Source organism: Amblyomma mixtum, chromosome 3 (genome assembly GCF_055824585.1).
Source record: "Amblyomma mixtum isolate Tamu chromosome 3, ASM5582458v1, whole genome shotgun sequence".
Taxonomy (NCBI): Eukaryota; Metazoa; Arthropoda; class Arachnida; order Ixodida; family Ixodidae; genus Amblyomma; species Amblyomma mixtum.
The window spans coordinates 223205300-223225462 of record NC_143014.1 but is presented as its reverse complement, the minus strand read 5'-3'; the positions used below and the strand labels follow the sequence as shown (position 1 = coordinate 223225462).

The 20163-nt window shown below is 46.2% G+C and overlaps 1 protein-coding gene across 8 annotated transcripts in view; it reads left to right on the top strand.

The window, feature by feature from the left end:
• The window catches only part of SLO2 (slowpoke 2), a 562054-nt gene that overhangs the window by 481192 nt on the left and 60699 nt on the right, over positions 1 to 20163 (top strand). For 7 of the 8 annotated variants that reach the window (XM_089582856.1, XM_089582855.1, XM_089582858.1 and 4 more), the window contains exon 5: positions 12630 to 12689. The exons of the other annotated variant lie outside the window; for it this stretch is intronic. In XM_089582856.1, the coding sequence (XP_089438982.1) occupies positions 12630 to 12689 (60 nt within the window). The remainder of the gene's footprint in view (positions 1 to 12629; positions 12690 to 20163) is intronic. 8 annotated transcript variants of the gene reach the window in all.

Sequence of the window (20163 nt, the reverse complement as noted above, 5' to 3'; positions counted from 1 at the left end):
TTGAGGGCGGTCAAACATAGATCTCAGAAGCTCGTGCTACACAGACAAAACCGATTCGCCTATCGCCGTTAACGTTGCTTTCGCGGCTCTGAACCAACTCATCGTTAAGGAGGTGTTCAGAAATAGGAGCTGTCTTTGGCATTGGAGGCGTTGATGTCAGCCTCTTACGCTCTACGTGGGCGTGGTGCATCACTGCAATATTTATGGCTTCTCAATAATCGTCTAATCCGAGCTCTCCATCAGCAGAAATTTCCGAGATGTACAATATTTCAGCAGAATTCTACGGCCCTACAAACGGTATACATCACAAGCAGATAGATGCACCAGTGTGTTTCGGCGCAGTGGAACGCTGGAGGCCTGCGTGGTCGTCTAAGTGGCTTTCGACAGGTCATTCGTAGATATCGGTTCCCTGTGGTAGCGATATGCAAACCGAATACGACTTGTGCATTTCGTCTTTCAGGATATGGTACTATGTTCTCGAGAAGCGGATGAAACGAGCATAGCGTTAATGCGCATACACCATAACATAGCACACGTCCGCCAGGAGTTAAGACCACATTACACTAACCACTATATTTGCTTGACGCTAAAGCACAGAGGACACATCTTCTGTCACTGGCAGCTGCGTTCTCCAGTGCAGGCATTGATCGTTCCTGCTTTTTCTATGGTGATTCAACGTTGCACGGGCACTTCCATCATTGTTGGTGTCGTCAGTCTACACCATATTAAAAAACCATATGCAAGGATAAATCATTGAAAGTGTAATTGAACAGTTTAACAGTGAGGGAGATGTAATGTTATAATAAACATTACCGCAGTTTTAGTCCAATTTATTTTCATTTACTAGGTGCTACACCAGGTGCAGAGACTGGCAAATGAGGCGTTTAATTGCAAATGGTCTTCTAGTGTGTTAATCTTGCGATTAGGAATGTGCGAATATTCGAAATTTTCGAATATAATTCGAATATTATATTTTTAGTATTCGTATTCGATTCGAAATCTAAGCATTCGTGTTGTCTCGAATATTCGACCCGACGCGAATATTCGTACCCAGCCGAATATTCTACTGCGAGCACCGGCGTTCATTTCGGTCCACAAGTCCTATCTACAGAGACATAACAATATGGCGGCGCCCAGAGCAATGCGTAACGTTGGGCCATGAAGTAGCTGACTACGCTGGTGAGCTTCCTTGTGGCTATACCTTCGAAGCTGGTATAGTCAGAGCTGTGCACGAAATACCTCGCAATACGTGCCAGTTCAGTGCCAAGTGAGAGGGCATTTTTGTGGTTGGAGAAGTCGCTTCAACTAAAAGGGAACTAACTACTTCTGCCTGACCATGTGAGCAGCCGGTTTTCCTTCACGACAACCTTTTATGTTCATCCCAGCAATGCGCTTTTGTGCTTATGACAAGCTAGCCTTAATCAATGCTGTGTACTAGCCATCTTCTCTGATATTTCCACTCTTCTAAGAATAATGTTCGATACTTTGATACTTTTTGTGCATCCACACACATCTTTTGTGTCCATTTCATCACTGACAGTTCAACTGTGATGTTCTTGGGTGCTCAAATAATGTTTTGTAGTGGTTAAATGCGTCTGTACTGGATTATTCGATATTCGATTCGATATTCGGAACCAAGTATGCGCATTCGATTCGTATTCGAAAAATTTCATATTCGCACACCCCTACTTACGATATAATACACAGTCATCTGCATAAAGGTGCATGTGGGAGGTGATATGCTCAGTTAAGTCACTAATGTATAATAAGAATCCAAGTACTGACCCTCGAGGCACACCAGATGACACGACACTAACCAAGTGAGAATTTTTCAAAATCATGCCAAGTTTTACTAAGAGTTTAGAATGCAGTACAGTATCCAAAGCTTTAAAAAAATCTTTGAACATAGCGTCGACCTGGGTGCTGATATCAGGTGCGCAGGAAGTGCCGTGTGAAAAGGCGACTAATTGTGTTAAGGTGCTGAAACCTTTTCTAAAACCGTGCTGAAAGTTATAAAGCATGTTATCGCATTCCAGAAATTCTATTATATGTTTGTGAGTTATATGCTCAAGCATCTTACATGCTTACATGTGTATGATGTTAAATAAATAGGTATGTATTAGATAAAAGTTACCAGATTTTAATAATGAAAGTACTTTGGCCAGCTTCCATGAGGATGGCACCATGCCAGTGTTGAGCGACTTTTTAAGCATTACTGCTAGATATTGGCAAGTCCACAGTGAAATTAGGCAGAAAGGAATTAGGTATACCATAAGGGCCGGTCGATTTTTTTGTGTCCAACTGTAGTAATAGGTTAAGTACACAATGCTCATTAATTGTGATATCATAAATCGAAGCTGCCACACTAGGAAGGCCAAAGGTTGGAATCTCGAGTGTGTAAGATGAGAAAACAAATTGAAAGTAGGCATTAAAAGCGTTGGCTATTTTAGTGGATCATTAGTTGTTTCATCACGGACGATTATGGACGAAGATGCAGACTCTGTTGGCAAGACAGAGCGCCAAAATTTGCGAGGATTAGTTTTCAGAAGATTTCCTAGATGTACGTTGAAAAACAATCTTTAGCTGATTTGGTTAACACTCCAAGTTCTTCCTTCGCCCTAGTAAACTTGATAACACTTCTTGGATCAGATAAGCGCTTCATGCGCGTAAGGCGTCGAACGCGGCGTGAAGCATGTAGGATGTCACGAGTCATCCAAGGCGCTTTGAGATTTTTTCCTTAGTTTCAAGTGGAACAAAGTGTTGCATGCAGTTACTGACAACAGATGCAATGTAGCTGACTAGTTCGTTGATGTCACCCATGTGGCTAAGCATGTGAAATGTTTCAAAAGAAGCAGCAAGACAGTCGATAATCGCAACATCATCAGCACGAGTGAAATCAGGAAACGTGGTAAAAGTCGACAGTGGTGCAAAAACAGTAGAATTGAACGAACCAATCACGCCTTGTGGTCCTAAATTCCATCCACAATATCTCATTCGAAACCCTACTGATAAATATTTGACCCCACGAACCAAGTCAAGCAGTGAGTCACCTCTTGTACTGCCGTCAGCTGTTTGTTTAAGATCAAAGAGCAAGGAAATGTTCAGAAATTTCCGAAAGATGCATGCATCCCGACCACAGAACGAAAATGGTGGCAATGGATGCCTGGAGCATTGAAGCCACCCATCAAAATAAGATTAGACAGGTTGAATGCTCGTCTATCCAAATGCTCATTAAGGATATGCAAGATGTCGACGGATGAAACTGGTGGGAGAAAAAGAATGCTGACTACAATGGACTGTTTATTAAGAAAAAGGTTTGGTTTGGTTTATTGGGGCTTATCATCCCAAAGCGACTCAGGCTATGAGGGACGCCGTAGTGGAGGGCTCCGGAAATTTCGACCACCTGGGGTTCTTTAACGTGCACTGACATCGCACTTATTAAGAAAAAAAAAAGATTATGCCACTTAGATTAAGCTTCTGCCGGGGCCTTCAATACAGTAAACTTTGTCAAATCGGTAGAGAAGAGCGACGCCTCCACCTTTGCCATGCTGTTGATCCGCATGTATAGCCGCGTTGCCTGGAGGAGTGAATTCTGGATCATGGATGCCATTGTGAAGCCACGTTTCTGTGAGTCCCACAATGTGCTTGGAGTGCGAACAAGGTACAGGAAGACAGCAAACTCTTTAGTAATACTTCTAGCATTAAAGTTCAATATAGATAGCTTTTCATGCCTGTGTTTGGGAAGTCAAACCGGAGAATATGCGGCCGGCTGTGGGGCGGTGCGTTTAGGGGAGTGCCTGCGGTCCTTCACAAAGGCATCAGTGTCAACGTTCCAAACGTAACTAGATTTATCGACGAGAATGTAACTGTAGCGCTACTTCACCTCACAGCCATTGTCGTAATATACCTGGCACGCTTCCCAAAGTTTTTTTCCAGAGTGCGCGAACTTTAAAAGTGAAGTTTTCGGTTGCGTGGTACTCGGTGCCTTTAAATTTGTGTACGTGCTTTAGTAAGGTTATTTTCTCGGAGTAGTGCAAAATTCTCAGGATAACGGGACGCGGACGGTCCTCGCACTCCCTGCCAATCCTATGACGGCGCTGTATTTTCGGACATTGAATACTCGAATTCTCAGGAATGATATTGGACAACTTGTTCAAAAAGTCCTCCCCCTCTATATTTGGGTCTTCCGGGATGCCATGTAAGATTAACTTATTGCGACGAGGTCTATTTTAAAGGTGATCATTTTTCTTAGTTAGCTGGCCTACGGCATTAAGGAATCAGTTTGAGTCCGAAGCCTCTCGTACATTTCTGGTGGTGAGGACTAAAGTGTAGTCACACGAGAATCAAGACTTTCGAACCGCTCGTCGACAGATTTCTGGAATGCCTTTATGTCGGCTGTATCACGGGCTAGGAGCTTCTGCCCTTCTAACAGTTCAGATGGCATTTGAGCAATCCTAGCATCAACAATCGTAGTGCCTGCCTGTTACGTGGGAGCATTGACCGCTTCGGATCTCGTAAGGCAACCGGAGCCCATTTTATTTTTAGGGGAAGTGTTATGAGCAGGATTTTTATTTGGAGAGCCGGGGTTAACTTCCACGTCACCACTCAGTAGAAGGTGACTCAAGCGATAGATTATTCGTGATGAACAGAAAAAAACGTCATGTGGGCAGAGGAACAGCAGCATAAACCTATCGTCTGATCGAATACAAAGAGCGCCTGCGCGGTGACACCTGCAGGAAGAAGAATGGTCGGGTACGCATCTTGGCGGTACTGCTGTCGCCTAGCCCACTGTAGAAGGATGCTGGGAGCGACACTTTTGTATCCTCGGTAGGTGACGTAATAGCAGCGCCGAAGCCGCTCATGACCGGCTGATCCAGTGAGACATTGGCAAAGTCTGACGCAACGTGGTCTGAGGCGTGCAGGGGGACGACAGACGCGCCGGCGAACAGGCCATGGTTATCACGCAGAGTGATAGAGCAGATCAGATGCGCATTGCCAGTGCGCGACACACGCCGACCTTGTAGATAGGGGCCAGCTGGGCACGAAGAAAAGCCGCAGTCAAAGGGAACATCACAGCACACAGCCAGGCAGCCGAGAAACTGCAGGAAGAAGAATGGTTGGGTAAGCATCTTGGCGGCACTGCTGTCTCCTAGCCGACGTTGCATTCAAAAATTCCAGCTGTATTCCAGTAGTACTCAAAACAAAAATTACGTGCTGTTCAACTACTCTTGAACCTGGTTAGAGAGCGAAAGCTATGGCGTATGGGGCAACTATACGCGGCATGGCGTCTGTAACATTGAGTGCGTTCCGGAAACAGGATAGGCAGTGCGCCCACCCCGCCACCCTGGCAGGTGGCAGTTAATGGGTGATCACGAGAGTTTGCTCGCCCAGCGAACGCTGCGGCCTATTGCTGCAGTGCCGCGTGTCTGCCACAACGTTGTCAGCGCTAACGCATGTCGCCCACATCTTTCTCTCACCACCCCACGTACCTCAAAGCGCGATTCAGGCGTCCACTGACCTAGGGAGGCAGTTATGCGCACTTCCTTTCATTAAAACCACAGAGAATGTTTACTACATTCAAATCGGAGCGGAAGCAGGAATTGGTGCTGCGTAGAAGACGACGGTGAGCAGGCAATACCGCAGGACGGAGCAGATGGAAGTTGGTGAAGACGACGCTCTCCAATGCACTGGGGAAGAGTGTGGTGCAGTTTAACATCAGGCGTGTTGGCTGCGGCGAGAGCCTCAGCCAACACGCCTAGTGTTACTGTGGTCTCGCTGAGCGGCCCTTAAAGGAGATCTGTTCGCGCAGCCGCGAGTTCGACTTCCAGTCATGAATATTGATTCAATTTATTTTTCATGGTTTCACCTCTAACTCAACAGAAGGTCAAAACTAGGCGCCCGGCGATTGAAGCACGAGGTCCCGTAGTGAAGCTTTCGCTTCAGAAATCGGCAGCACCAGTCGCTGGACTAAAGCAACTTACTCTGGCAACCTGGTCAAAACGTAGGGACTGCCAGGTCTTTCGAGTTTGACCTAGACTTTTTAACGCGTGGAGCACGTTATAACTTAAGAAAATGCACCCTTCTTCTTCGTGAGAACCATGCGTCCACCATGATACCAATTGCGCATGCGTGGTAAAGAAACATGATGGAAAGTTGTGTATCTCTAGGAACAATGCAATGGCATACCACTTCTTGTGAAGGGAAACATCGGCCTGAATTTTGGAGATTGGCAGCACAGTGTGGGGAAGAAGCTCTGTCAAGGGCACGAGTGCATGAGTAAGGCCCCTTTCTAATCCATGCGATTTTGGCCTGCGACGCCGCGAATTCTGTCGGTCTGCGACTGGAGAGGGCCGTTGGTCTAGCCGCAGACGGCCTGCGATCGAGTTCTTCCCGGTTGGTACTCAGTCGCAGCGTCGATGTGTTCGCTCTGCGGCTGACCAATGGGGAGCGCCGAGACGGCGTGAGACGTGGTGTCACGTGGGGGCTGTTGCCGCGGCTGAGGTAAAACTGTTCATTGTAATCAAAACATACGAAATATTTCCTTGTATCTAAACGTACGCTGGTCATAACATCACCAACACATTCCGTGTAGTGTTTCTGTCGCGTTTAACCATGGGTTGCCTATACGGACATCAAGCAGCCTTGCCTGTGCCTCCGACCGAATTCGCTGGGTACGCGTTGCTTGTGAAAGCACTCACCGAAAATCGCACTGCGGTGTCACCGACTAGGCCGACTATTTTGATTCTAGTCGCAGCATGTGAAACGGGCCTAATGTAAGGTCGAGTGACAGCAGTGCGTAAAACTGCGCCGGAGGTGTGAATCAGCGTTGTAGCGTTGAGATAATAATCGACGAATATCTATCTGTTCTTCCGCAAAGTGTGTGCAATCTGAATGCCCTCCAGCTCACGTTTTATCAGAAGCTGACACGCAAGAAGATTTGTAAATAACTCTCTGCTCTGCTGCAATCAGTGGTGACGGGTGACGAAGCTTGCATGCGTCATTTCACCCCCCGAAACGAAAAGAAGCAACGCAGAGTATCGCCACCATGCCTCTTAGACACCGAGGGAAAGCAAATCGCAGCCGTGTGTTGGGAACGCGTTGGGTGCAGTCTTGGGCACGGTGTAAGAAATATTTCTTACACCGTGGTCTTGGGACATCAAAGGTGTTACACGCGTGGATTTTTTTTTTTTTTGTAAAAAAACAAGAGGCCACCAATCGTGCCGAGTGTTGTTCCATATTGCTTCTGGGTGTCGTTCGAAATGCCATTTGGAATAGGAGGCCAGCAGTGTCGTCTGGGAACGCAATTCTTCAGAGTAATGCCCATCCTCATTTAACGCATAGTAGCAACACTGGCAGCCTTGCATTGGGAGCCCTTGTGTCACCCTGCTTATAGTCCAAACCTAGCCCCCAATGATTATCACGTGTTTGGGTCCCTTAAAGAGCACGTGATAGTAAAGAGGTTTTAGACACATGAAGCTTTGCAGGCAAAACATCCTGCAATTGCCGGGACAGGAGCCCATATCGTTCTGCACCAAAGTGCCCATGGAGCTCCCACACCGATGGCAGGGAAGCGTGGACACTCACGGCAAATAGCTATAAAAACTGACTCGCTCAGCAAATGATTCGCCGCTGCATACTTAGATCAGAAAGCTATATCAACCAGTGCTAAGCTTGGGGCGATTCGGGAAGCCACTCGCCACATCCCTGGAGAATCTTTTCAAGCGTAGTGAATATTTTCTTCTTCTAAACCAGCGCTACAAATTATAGAATACTTGTTACGACAACGCTGCTGCCAGTATTTAGCACTGGACGTCGCTGAGCTGTATTCATACGCACAAGATATACGCCATCGTATTGTGGCTTAATGGACCCAGGGACACTGCGGGCTGCACGGAAATGTGCATGCTAACGCAGAAGCAAAGAGCGCCATCATGTAATTGCGGTATGCCTCGTTTCAAGGACCTTGTACTGGACCTTGTACTTGGACTTTGTACTTCGACCTTGTACTTGTAAGGACCATGTACTGGGCGCTGGGGCGGAGACAAGGAATGCACTGCACGATACGCAATCGCTTCTTCGTTTCTCACGCAACATGAGTCTCGACTTGTGGTTGCAATTAGGCGCGGTCCTGATGTCGCTGTATATGTTTATGTCTCTCTTCTGTTCACATTGTCAGCCATCAAAACCCTGTTCCTTCTCCAGTGTAGAGTAGCAGGCCAAATGATGATTCGTCAGGCCAACCTCCCTGCCTTTCTCTGTAAATAAAGCTCTCTACCTCTCTAAGCCAGCTATTCTAATATTATCCTCTGCAGCAAAAGCTGCAGCGATCTTCACGCTGATGAAGAGTGCAATGCCGGAACTAATGGCTTCATATTTGTCGAAGTGGCCCTCATGCAGCGCGGCCGCTCGCCTACGCTACTCAACTCCCAATCGCGGAAAACATACACTCAAACCAGCAGTTGTATGCGGCTGGGCTCACGGTCCTAGTAAATGACGATCTCTCTTAATGACTCTTCCAATGAAAGACCCTCTTTTCAATTTTTGTGTTACAGGCCCGTCCACTTCTTCGGTAGTGCCGATCTCCACCTTCTCCGTCGCAAATGACACGTGTATTTGCTCAAAAGCGACTGCTGCGGTCCGGCGCAAGTGCATCATTAGACACTACCATCGCAGTGTCCACATAACAGCATGCTATTACCATTACGACAACATTGTCGTTAACAGCTACACCTATCATCGTGTACGGTCTGAGAGTGCGCCAGTTCATTTGTTCATTTATGTTGACTTCATTGCTTCTTTTATGCCGAGTTCAGCCAGAACTGTTTGGCGGGATGTGGCGCATAAGAGCTTTGTTTTTTTTTCTATTCACTAATATAAAATTAATCTAGTATGTAAGTTTTACGACGAATAACACAAAACTACACAACTTCGCGGCACAATATGCCCGGTGATTATTGCTTTCTCGGTGCCTAGAAAGCCCGTTGTAAAGCCTCCAAGATTCATCATCTCAGCTTAATCGCGAGGATTCTCCTCAGTGCAAACCAGTAATCGTCGAGCACTCATGCCCTCGGCTCAGAAAAGCTTAGCGTGATGGCGGCTAAAATGGCCCCCAAAATGCTGACCCTTAATCGGACGATTTCGAAAACTTGAGATAGCTGTAATTACAGCACACGCAGCACGAAGCGGCGCAAAAACCATGAGCGTTGCCTAATGGGCCTGAAGATCTGCATGGGTTCATACAAGTTTAATGATAAGTATAAAAGACGAGAAGTAGGGAGCAAGGTGGGTAAATATTATAAGCGCATTTGCTTTTTACCTGTTATTGTTTCATTGTAATTTCCGTTTTTACTTTTTTTATTTGTTAATTGATTATACCCTCAAGGTATAGAGCACATTTCAGAGGAGAAAGGCGTTTCTCAACAATGAGATATTCTCATCAAATTGTAAAATTAAAGCTCGCTATCCTTAACTTTCTGAAAGATATGCAAGTTATCTTTTTTTTTCGTAGCGCACTTAAATTCCGCAGTCACCTCGCATTGCATAATAGATTCATGCAAGAGATTAAGTACCCGTCTATAAATGCACGTAGGCAAGATGTGGAGGGGACCTTTTGATACGTATAACAAAAAACCGGGAGCCCCAACAATTAAATCTCAGGACGTTTGAAATCTTAAAACCTTGCAAAAGTTATGTGGATAAATTCATCGACAGAAGAAAATCCGGCATGATTGTAGGGTGTACCGACCTGCCTGGCACTTCACTTAATACACCATTCCAAAAATATCGTTAGTACTTCGTATGAAAGTTTGGCCTTTTACAAACGAAAAAATCTCTACCGAACGACGAGATGGATGAAGTCACATATTCGGGCTTCCCTGTACTTAAGTGTTTCTATTCAAAAGCATGTTCTTCATTCTGAAGACAAACTTATTCGCACTGCTACCTCATCCCTCTGTTCTTTTCACAATTAGCACTGTTTTGCTTTACGCCAAAAGCTTTACTGTGGCTTACTTGTTCTCCGCGGTGCAAACACTGTCGCGGCCGCACCAGTGTTGTTCTCTGCGCCATTTTCGCATGTTTACAATGCACACCTTCTGAGCCCTGTAAGCATTTCCCATAGGCACATCATTCACATGACGGGTGCTCAAAAAGGGCAGGTTAGTTCATTGCTCAGCCACTGGCAGCTTGCCTTGTTTTGCTTAGTTGCCCTTGCCGACGCCCGCCTGACTTCTACCAGCAGTTGAGCATACGAGGGAAGGAAAAATAGGGGTTCGTTATGACATAACGAGCCCCTCAGTATCCCTTGTTTGCTACATAGCCTAACGAGGGCCTTGATTCGGGCGGTGTTGATGCCATAAGGTAGCACAAGAGGGTTCTCGCACAGCTTCCGCCCTCACCGTTCGACCACGTTCGTATACGTGGCACTCGCGGTAATAGAGTACCTGCTACGTCCGCCGCTGTGGACGAGGGTGGCGCTGGTGAAGGCTCTCAAGGTTCGCTTACACTGCACATGAGTACCCCCGAAAGCATAAGATTGGGCAGCCGTCGCTGTAGCTCAGCTGATAGAGCACCGGACGCGAAATTCGGAGGTTGTGGGTTTGGATCCCACCTGCGGCATGTGGCTGTCTTTTCTTCTGATTTGTAATCAGTTATATTTAAAATAATTGCCCTATTAATATCTCATTGATGAGCACCACAAGTAAAAATAAAAAAAAACATCTACAATATTCCTTGGTTCGGTGAATGTTGGCTTCCGTTATGTACCACCAGCAGTGGCAGTCCTGCTGCAAAAATGACTTTCCCCAAAGTGGAGCTTTGTCGCTGGATCTGACACCGACAGAACTGAACAACTCTCCTCTGTAGCCGTCGGCTCCTTTCAGGTGCTGATTGCAAATGTTTATCTTTTTTTATGAACACTCGAGGCCACAAACAGAACAAGTTCCTCGTGAGCGGCGTCAGTATTGTTACGTGTCAGAAGGGAACACTTAAGACGTTTTTTTTATATATTTGATAACCCGCCTACCACATATTGTTGTGCAACAGTATTTATTTCTAGCAGAGGCGCAAACAGGGCTGGCTGGCTGTAGTGTTTCAGTGCAAAATTTTATTTGATAAATGTTACGCCACGTCTCGTTAAGTTATTGCCTAATGAAAACGTGGGCTCGCGCGCAGAGCTGTTCCGTCACTGCCTGTATTACGCCTGTATTCAGAGAAGAATCACTTCAGGCATACTATTGTGCTCGTAATATATATTGTATACAGTATAGTTCTTAAGCCTTCTCTATGAAATCTTCTCTTGATCGCATTCGAGCGAATATTTGCTTGTTTCTGTAGCACAGAGTGGTGAAAATGCTCGTACGGGTGCCTGAGAATAAATAATCTTGTTCGTAAAGCGCAGGTATTTCTAACGATGATCCCTGGCTTATGGTCGGCAGTGCAAGCGTTTTCGTCTGAAGTTCACTTTCGGAATATATATAATCAGGGATAAAAGAAATATATATATGGTCTTCTGTTTTTCATCTAGCAGCTTTGCTATATTGGTCCAAGACTAATTCTAGACGGTAGAATGGGCCGCAGTGCGTTCTGCAGTGGAAGCCATTTTTTTATCGCATGCGTTACTTTTACCGCCCATAGGCCTCTAAGTCGCTGAAGTGGTTGAAAGCATGACTAAGCGGCGCAAATGGATTTCGGTAGACAGTCCGCTGTAATTTTTTTTTAAATATTAGACGGCGCTGGCGTCTTGCATGCGTTTTCCGCCATCTCTGAAGACAGGTACGTAGCACTGAACGTTTTTTCAAGCCCAGTGCGCAGTTATGGTAATCGCGCTTGTGGTCTCTTACTTACAGCTCACAGAATCGGTGCGCCCTAGCTTCGGAAGACGAGCGGATTAACTCCTATTAAAGGAGAATCGCAAACATGATCTCCGAATATGTGCACATTTCGCTTTCGCACGTCAGCTCTGCACAGTCGGCAAACGAACATATTCTAGAAAACGGTTGGTACGCGACCCGCGTTGTGTTCTTCGTGCGTCTATCGGGCGCAGTCAATTTTTAAAGCTCGTTCCAACAAATGTATGCTTGGTCCAAGAAGCCTTGATACAAACACCAGTTAGTCGTCACGCCGCGCATGACCTATCACAGGTGGCAGCTGGGGCTATGGAGCTGAGAGCGCAGCCCCTTCGTGAGACGGCTGCGGTCGCATATTTATTGAAGAAGAAATACCTGTTTTCTGATAGTTTTCCACAGTCTGTACTTGACGCTCACGTTCAAGCTTAGAAAACAATAAATAGAAGTTTCAGCGGAATTTCTTGGTTAAACACTGGAGCTTCCACCCAGTCAAACCCACTGGTAATGGCTTTCAGCGTGTGAAGAGTCGCCTTTGTATCGCCCTGTACGACTTTTTTAATACATATGCACTTTTCAGTGAGCACAGCGTGCGTCAACAAGGTGACAAGGTTGCCCTGTCTTATCTTTTCATAAATGCAAAAGTTTTCGCAAGAATAAACGATATGAATACGTCGTCTCTTATATAAATGCCCCTTGTGTTCTGCCTTTTTTGTGTGTGCACGAAAAATGCGCTTATATTACAACTTTTTTCAGCTTCGTTTTTTTCCTCTGTCTCGCTTTCAGACTGTCCTGGCTGTAGTAAGTTTCTCCGAGGCCTGTCTGGTTGTATATCTTACCTACAAGGTAAGTTAGTTTCATTTCTTCCCTTCCCTGCCCTCGCTTGAGTTTTGATACACATTTCTTTGAAAGCCACGAAGAAAACAAGGATGCGATTGCTGTCAGTTAAGGGTGACCATACGAGTTAATCTGAATTCCACTGACGTAAACCGAGAAGTTCATTCAGTTTCAAGTATGGTCAGCTACCACGCGATGAATAATTCCGCAGCGTGTATGCCGTCACGTTGGTTCACACTCGCACCGTTTTTACACCCTTTGTACGGATTGCTCCTGGTCAAAAACAGAGTTGCAATACAAGGTTTTGGCTTTTTTTTTTATGAAATGAGAGAAAGAATTTAAACTTTAAATCTTTTCCATGAGTAAAACACTCCGTGCAGAGATGCAAAGCGTATTTGACAGTGAGCGTGAATAAAAATAAACTGGCCACAGTGTCTACTCGCGTCACCGAACAAAAAAATATATACATGAGCCGGCCCCACTGTCCATGCCATGCAGTTGTGTGGTATTTTAGGGCACAGTTACAAATGTCGCCTACCCGTACGCTTCATTAAAGGTCTGGACTAAAGAAACGGAAAACACTGTGCAATGACTGTTTCCGCCTAAAGTGGCTCTGTGCAACGGTAAAAAGAGGCAGGGAGTGCAGAAAGACTTAACTCGAGTAAACGGTAGAAAAAATAGACAGCCAGAAAACTGGGGGAAGGAAAAGAAAAGATTAAAGGCGAATGCAATATATTAATGATGGCGTTGAAATAGAGTACCTTCATTAAAAACAAATCTACTTTTCGCTGAACCATACACAGCGATTTATATTCTTTTAAATCCATATTTTAAAGAATGCCCAAATCGGATAGCAGAAAATATAATGGCAAGTTTATCACAGTGGTAGTTCAGACTTCCAGCACATGAAGATTATAAGAGGTAGGCAATTGAATCAGAAAAAGAAAAAATCTCGCACAGAAAATTGAGCGCCAAGAAAAAAAGAAAAGAAATAGTGGTCACTCAAAGCTGCGATCTTAAAAGCAGACGTAGGGAAGGGCTTGCGATTTGTCCCATGTTGGAAAAAGAATTCAAACTATACTTTGCATCATTTCCTCATTACTGAAAATTGTGCCCATTCCAAGAGAGGCGCTGCAGTGGTTGATTAGAGTAATCGTTGCTTGTAACCTAAGGATTACCTTTTAATTCCCCATAGTACCAGCTTCAAAAGCAGTAAAAATAGAGACAGGAAAAAGTTGTCAAACAGTTTATTAATATACTTGGGCCTTCCGTTGTACATGCACTGAAAAAGAAAAGCGTTTTTACCAGGAAACTGCACGAGCAACTGTTGAGCAACGCCGCGTGTTTCTGGCGTCTTGCGCGGGTGACACGGCCGCTGAATTGAACAATGAGCCCCTTGTGCAATCGCGAAACCGCCTCCTACGCTTCACGACAGCGCCTTCGTGCCCGCCTTTTCGCTCTGGCGCCACTACATTCAGGCGCTGCTTCTACAGCTTTCCAAGAACCTCGCTTCGGCGATTTTTTTTCCCCTCTGCTAAAAGAAGCCGGAGCCGTTGTCAGGCACCAACCTCCCCTTATATGTTCATGTAAATAAAAAAAAAACGAAAACTATCTTCTGCACCCTGTTCGCCCATGTCTCTAAAGAGAAATGCGCAGATTTTTTACGAAGAGGAAAAAAAAAAAGAAAACATAAGCCTAGAGTCTTAGAGAGCCACAACATACAGCTCTGGCGTGGAAGCGCCCTCTAGAATCTTGAAGCTTAGCGCAATCTCGTGACAAGAAAAATGCTGCGAGTCACTAAAATACACCTTTTCTCGGCCTATATAGTTCGCAGTAAATATTGAGGCATTCTGCCACGAGAGGTTTATGAAAAGAAGTGGTAGGTATCGCGAGCTCTCCTCGGAGATCGTGTATCCCGGAAACATTCTTGTTTATGTATTTGATTCTGTCGCTTCTTATTTCTGGTGTGCTCCTTACACCGCGCTTCTCGGTGCCTTCTTGAACAATTTTCAGAGGAAAGGGGTGCCCACAGGCTTGACTGAGTGTCCTGTCACTTTCAGGGGTTTAAAACACCATTTCTCATTCTTGCGGAACCCTGGGCAAGTTTTCGAGAGTCACCCGCTGAGCATGGTTTTGTATGAAGGGTGGTGCCTGTCTGCTTATGTAGCTTTTAGTTTATTTTTACCTAACACACTGCGCCACTTTTGCTCCAAGACAGGTTTTTGTTTCTGTCCGCACAAATGCTGAGATGTGACACTCAATGAATAGCCGGATTACAGCGTAACGATAACCATTAACGAAACATTTCTTTGTGCAGTTTCCGTCGTTGAAATGGAGTCTTTCCATTGAGAGAGTACTTTCGGATTGTGTAGGCTCTTAATGCGAAGTTCACTGACGTTCTCATGAACTCCTGAGTACGTCTATAAATATTTAGTACAGGCAAAGTGAAGTTTGGCCTAGTTGATAGTCGTTAAGAGAAAAATGTTGCGCAGAAATACGGAACAAGAAGGCACAAGACGAGCGCTAACAACTCAAAGTTTCTGTCTCAGTATAAGCAGACTTCTTAGCACCTGTATCCTTAAGCCTCTACATCGAAATGAACAGAGACACAAACAAGCTAAGTAAAAAAAGGTTATGCTTCATCTCCCAGCATGGGAGCTTGTTCATAATGACCAAGGTCCCAGGCAGAATACATGTGCGTTCCGCCAATGTTATCGCTAACAGGGCAAGCTGAACACTAGGCTAGGTTTTTAGTTAGCGTCTAAGACAGGTATTTGCATTGCACCTTAGTAATAGAAACAGCGTAGAACATACTAGATGTGTCGGGAAAGTAATGAGAATTATTCTTAGGACAGTACTTTTGGAAAACACTATTTTACATCATGTCCCTTTAATGGCCCTTGAAAATGATGACAATGTTTCCAGCCCGTCCATAATTTTTGCCAGCCTTACTGGTCTTAATGTGCAGTTGTATTGACAACCAATGGAGTGGCTTTGGGGCACTGGCTGCTGTTAACATGTGTATCTCTAAATATTGCTTCTGCTTTCCTGAAAAAAAGTGGAATTTAGAATGTATGTGAAAGCACTACGATTGTTTTTTTTTTTTATGAAAAACAAGAAAGCACATGACTTGTGCCAGTCCTGTCTTTGTGATCATTTCGTTTGCGCAACCCTACTCGCTAAAAAACAATTTGACGGCCTGAGAAGTGCGAGCCGGTACATTACTGGTACTCACAATCATAAATGATCAAGCATTTCCAAGTAAAAATTTTCCTGTCGTTTCACGCCATGCTATGGATTCTTTTAATGCAGTGAAACGTTCGTGTTAATCTTGTGAAGCACTACTAGGTATTGCTGAGGTTAAATGTGAGCACCTAGGTGTGTCGCACTACACGAAGAATGTCACTATTCATGGTAAAGGCAATGACAGAATTTCCAGATTTACAAGTGCAACTGTACCGCAGCATATTCGTTAGCTGCACAACCACGCACCGCTTTGAGCTGGCCACCTTCTCGCACCCGTACAATCAGGATGAATCGAATTGCCTACCCTATCGCCAGCATTTGTGCGCTAACCTGGGCGTGGGCACCAAACTGAACAACACCAGAAAGAGCTGCTTGTGTGTTCAACTCTGCCCCCGTCTCTCTGCTCTCCTTCCATTATTCCGCTCATTAGCATGTGCTTGGATCTCGCCGCTGCTAAGCTAACTAAAGCGGGTGGGCTGCACTGTATGCGCCTGGCTAGTATAAGCAAGAGACATACGAAGTCCGTTGTGTGGGCTTTTCTCCCAAAAACTGCCATGCTTCGCCGTTTCACTCGTCCAGCTTAGCGGGGTAAGCCGCCGTAATTACCCTCCGATTATTCTTGTATAAAAGGGCTCACATTGCTGCTGGTACTGGTCGAAACTTCGAGTACAGGGATTACGCCGAGCTCTGCCTTACTTTTGTATGTTGTGTGCGTGATTGGCTTTTTTAATATTCTTCGAGGATTACTATACGGACGGCTGTAATGAAGCTCTAAACAAGCATTCAAAAAGTATGGCCACGTTCAGTGTGCTGGGCAATCGCTCTAAACTTTCTAACTGGAACAGGAACCCTTACAGGAAGAAGGAAATTGGTATGGGGTTAACGCTACACGACCAAAATATAAGCAATGAATTGGAGACCGTGAGATTGGATACGCGAGAAACGTTTTGTCACTGTCACCCATGGAGGAAAATCAATGCCCGCGCAGTATAGCTACCAGGCTCCTGTGGTTCATACTGCGCCACAACAAATGGACCGTTCGTGTCGAACAGTTCGTGCTGTTGCGAATTGTTTCGTTGGATACGTTGGCGACGAGAAAAAAATAAACGGAGAGCCTTTATCAAAGCAAGGGGATGCAGAACGCTTGCGGTTGCCAAGGTACCGTACACCTCGGGAAACCGATGAATCATTTGCTCTGATGCTACGACTGTCAAGGCTATAGCTACGCTGCTGCTTCTGCAGCGTCTATTTCCTTTGCTGTTACTCCTGTTATGGTGTTTTGGGTACTGCTATTGCTGATGTTACTACATTCTAATCGCATATTTGGTGCTGTTCATGTGCCTTCACCACTGCCACAAATACAACCGCAGATGTGCCGCTGCGGGAGCTCAGTCGTTATGGTGCTCGGCTGCTGACCTAAAAGATTCGGGTTAGTTCCCAGCCACGGCGGTCGCATTTCGATGCAGGCGAAATGCTAGAGGCCCTTGTACTGTGAGGTGTCACTGCACACTAAAGAGCCCCAGGTGGCCGAAATTATTCGGAGCCCTGCACAACGGCGTCCCTCATAGACTGAGTCGCTCTGGGACGTTAAACCCCTTGAAACCGAAAAGAAAAAAATACCTCCGACGAAGAGGAATTACGTATTACAGGAGGAAAGTACGTATTACAGGTGTTCGCAGGAGGGACTTGCGCATTTGTTTTAAATATGCCACAGTTCAGAGCACATGGGTGCAATGTTAACCAACTGGCCCGCCTACGCGGCTTGGTTCGCTGACTATCGCTTCAGCTTCCGACGTTTTCGTGGCCGCCGCTTTCCGCTACCAGGGGAGGAGTGAAGAGAGCTGGGGCTCGTCACGACAGCGTCACAGCGTTCGCGTGACGTTCTTCTCCGCGCCAAACGTGCCAGTGCGCTGCTAAGTGGTTGTACGCGCGCTCGCGAAGCCTTTTTCCCCACGCGCCGCGGCCTTGCCGGACAACCACGCTGTGCTCGGGAGGTGCGTGCTTAGCGCTGAGACGCAACGAAAAAAAATTATAGAGGCTATCGGCGGACGATGACGAATGGTGTCGTCGCGCGCCGTGCACGAACGGACGCACGCGATTTTTTTTTTCTTCCCTTGCGCAAGGCCTGCTGGCCTACGACGACGCAGATATTGTCGGCGAGGGGAAGGACGCTATTTTTGGCTGACCGTTTATCCTCTTCAGCGCAGGCTGTCCACAAAATGCCATCAGCCCATGTTCGTGACTTCCGCTAAATTCATGGCGACGCCAGGTTTTTGGCACCAAGCTGCATGCACCGTTCCTCCCCACGCACTTATTCATCATCGGACCATTTGCCGCGGACGCGGTTCCTCACGCACCGAGTTTATACGCTTTCCTTCTTTAAGCCCTCGTTCTATCGGCTATCTCTTTCTTCTGCCGGCATAATGCCTTCGCTTTCACGATGTTGTTTGTTCAGCTAATTTTACTAATCGCACTGCTCACGCTCGTTCGTTTTCTGTCCGCTTGATTGACTGAGATGCGGTGAATGACCACTGAACAACACCCATCGAACTGGAACTGCCGCAGTGGCTGAGGTTTCTGTCACTCAGTATGATGTCTCGGGCACAATGAGTGGCCTAGGTTCTTTATGAAGCGTGAAGGAAATTACACGCAAGTGGGCCGCCAAAGTATTTATGAAAGGCGACGCGCATGCTTCTGCAACCGGTAGCTGGGCGTAGGCGAATAGTCAGAGACTACTAGGGCCGTGCTCTTTCGACGGCAGCTCTTCTGGCCGGGATGGCCTGTCCAGCCAGCGGGCCACCGAGCGCCAATCGGCGCTAGCGTCGAACGTTAGTGTATCTGCTTGCTTTCGCGAACAGACCAGACATCTGTGCTGATTGGCACTGATGTAACGTACTGTGACACACCGTAACTTCGCTCTTGGCATTTTGTCTTTAGTCCACGCAACACAGTTTGACGCATTAGCAAGGTCCATTGACTAACTTGACGAATGAAGCTCGAATATTTCGCTGTCTGCTCCAGAAGAGCATGCAGAGAACAATCTACCTAGTTTTCATGATGACTACGTCAGCTTACTTGTCACCTTACTTCTAATTGAAAACACTTATGGCAGGGCAGATGTTGGAACTAGCACAGAGCGGCGAATTAACTGAGATGCAGAAATCGTAAGACAGTAGAGTGTCTGGACTTACCTCGTCATAAAGTCGCGTCGTGTCAGTGCATGTAGACAGCATATGGTATGTTGTTTGTCACACCCGGGCAGCTGCTCACGCTTTGTCTCTGGTATGGCGACAGAAAACGCAAAGCACAGAGCAACTAAATTTAGTCGGCAGCTGGACGCCGAACCCCTTAGTTTCACATCAACTCCAGTCTCTCAAACGTTCGTTCGGAAGCAAGGCAAGGCACAAAGAGCACACCAGTACCACGACGTGGGAGTGCAATCAGCGCGGCATAAGAAAGAGAGGGAGGGGGGGGGGGGGGGGGATGTACTGAAATTGCGCGGGAAATACGCCACCTTTGAAGCACTTTCGGTGCAAGGTAATTAGATGTATACAGCGAAGAGCCCTCGTAAAGGTCGAGCCGTGAAGTGTAACGAATGCTTTAGGCCCGTAGAAAGATCAATGGAACTTAATTTTTAAAAAAAGTGTATTCAAATTGAGGCTTATTTCTCCCGTATAAATCTACTCAAAGACCACGCACAGCCTCCGCCGTGTTACAGCAAAAGATGTGTGTCCTTTCGTGATCTGGCTCTTGTTCGGGACGTTTTATCTCTCTGAAATAAGTTCTAGTTTAATTAAATTTCTCGATCGGCTCGCTCTTCCAGATCATAAGCGCATACGTCCCCGAGTACGAGCACGTAAAGATCAAAGCCGCCCGACAGGGACTGGCATATTTCCCAGAAGCCGAGAGGAGCAAGAGGAAATTCTTTGGTTGCCCCTATAGCTGCCGCAGTATAGCATCCGCTGTGCTATACTGCGCTTTTCCGGGATCGAGAAAATTGAAGCGCTCAAGATTGAGTGCATTCGCGAGATGGAAGCGTCCGTGGGAAAGAAACGCGAAATTGGATGGAGAGCCGAACGAAGTTTGTTGGGGGAGCGCACATCCAAGGCAAGGGGCAGACAGGCCAAAGTTTTCTTTGAATTAAGGGCCATAAATTTTACGCGCATGAGGATACACTTCACCGGAATGTTAGGCCAACGGACGGTGTGTGAAGCATGAGCTTCATATCCGTCATTCT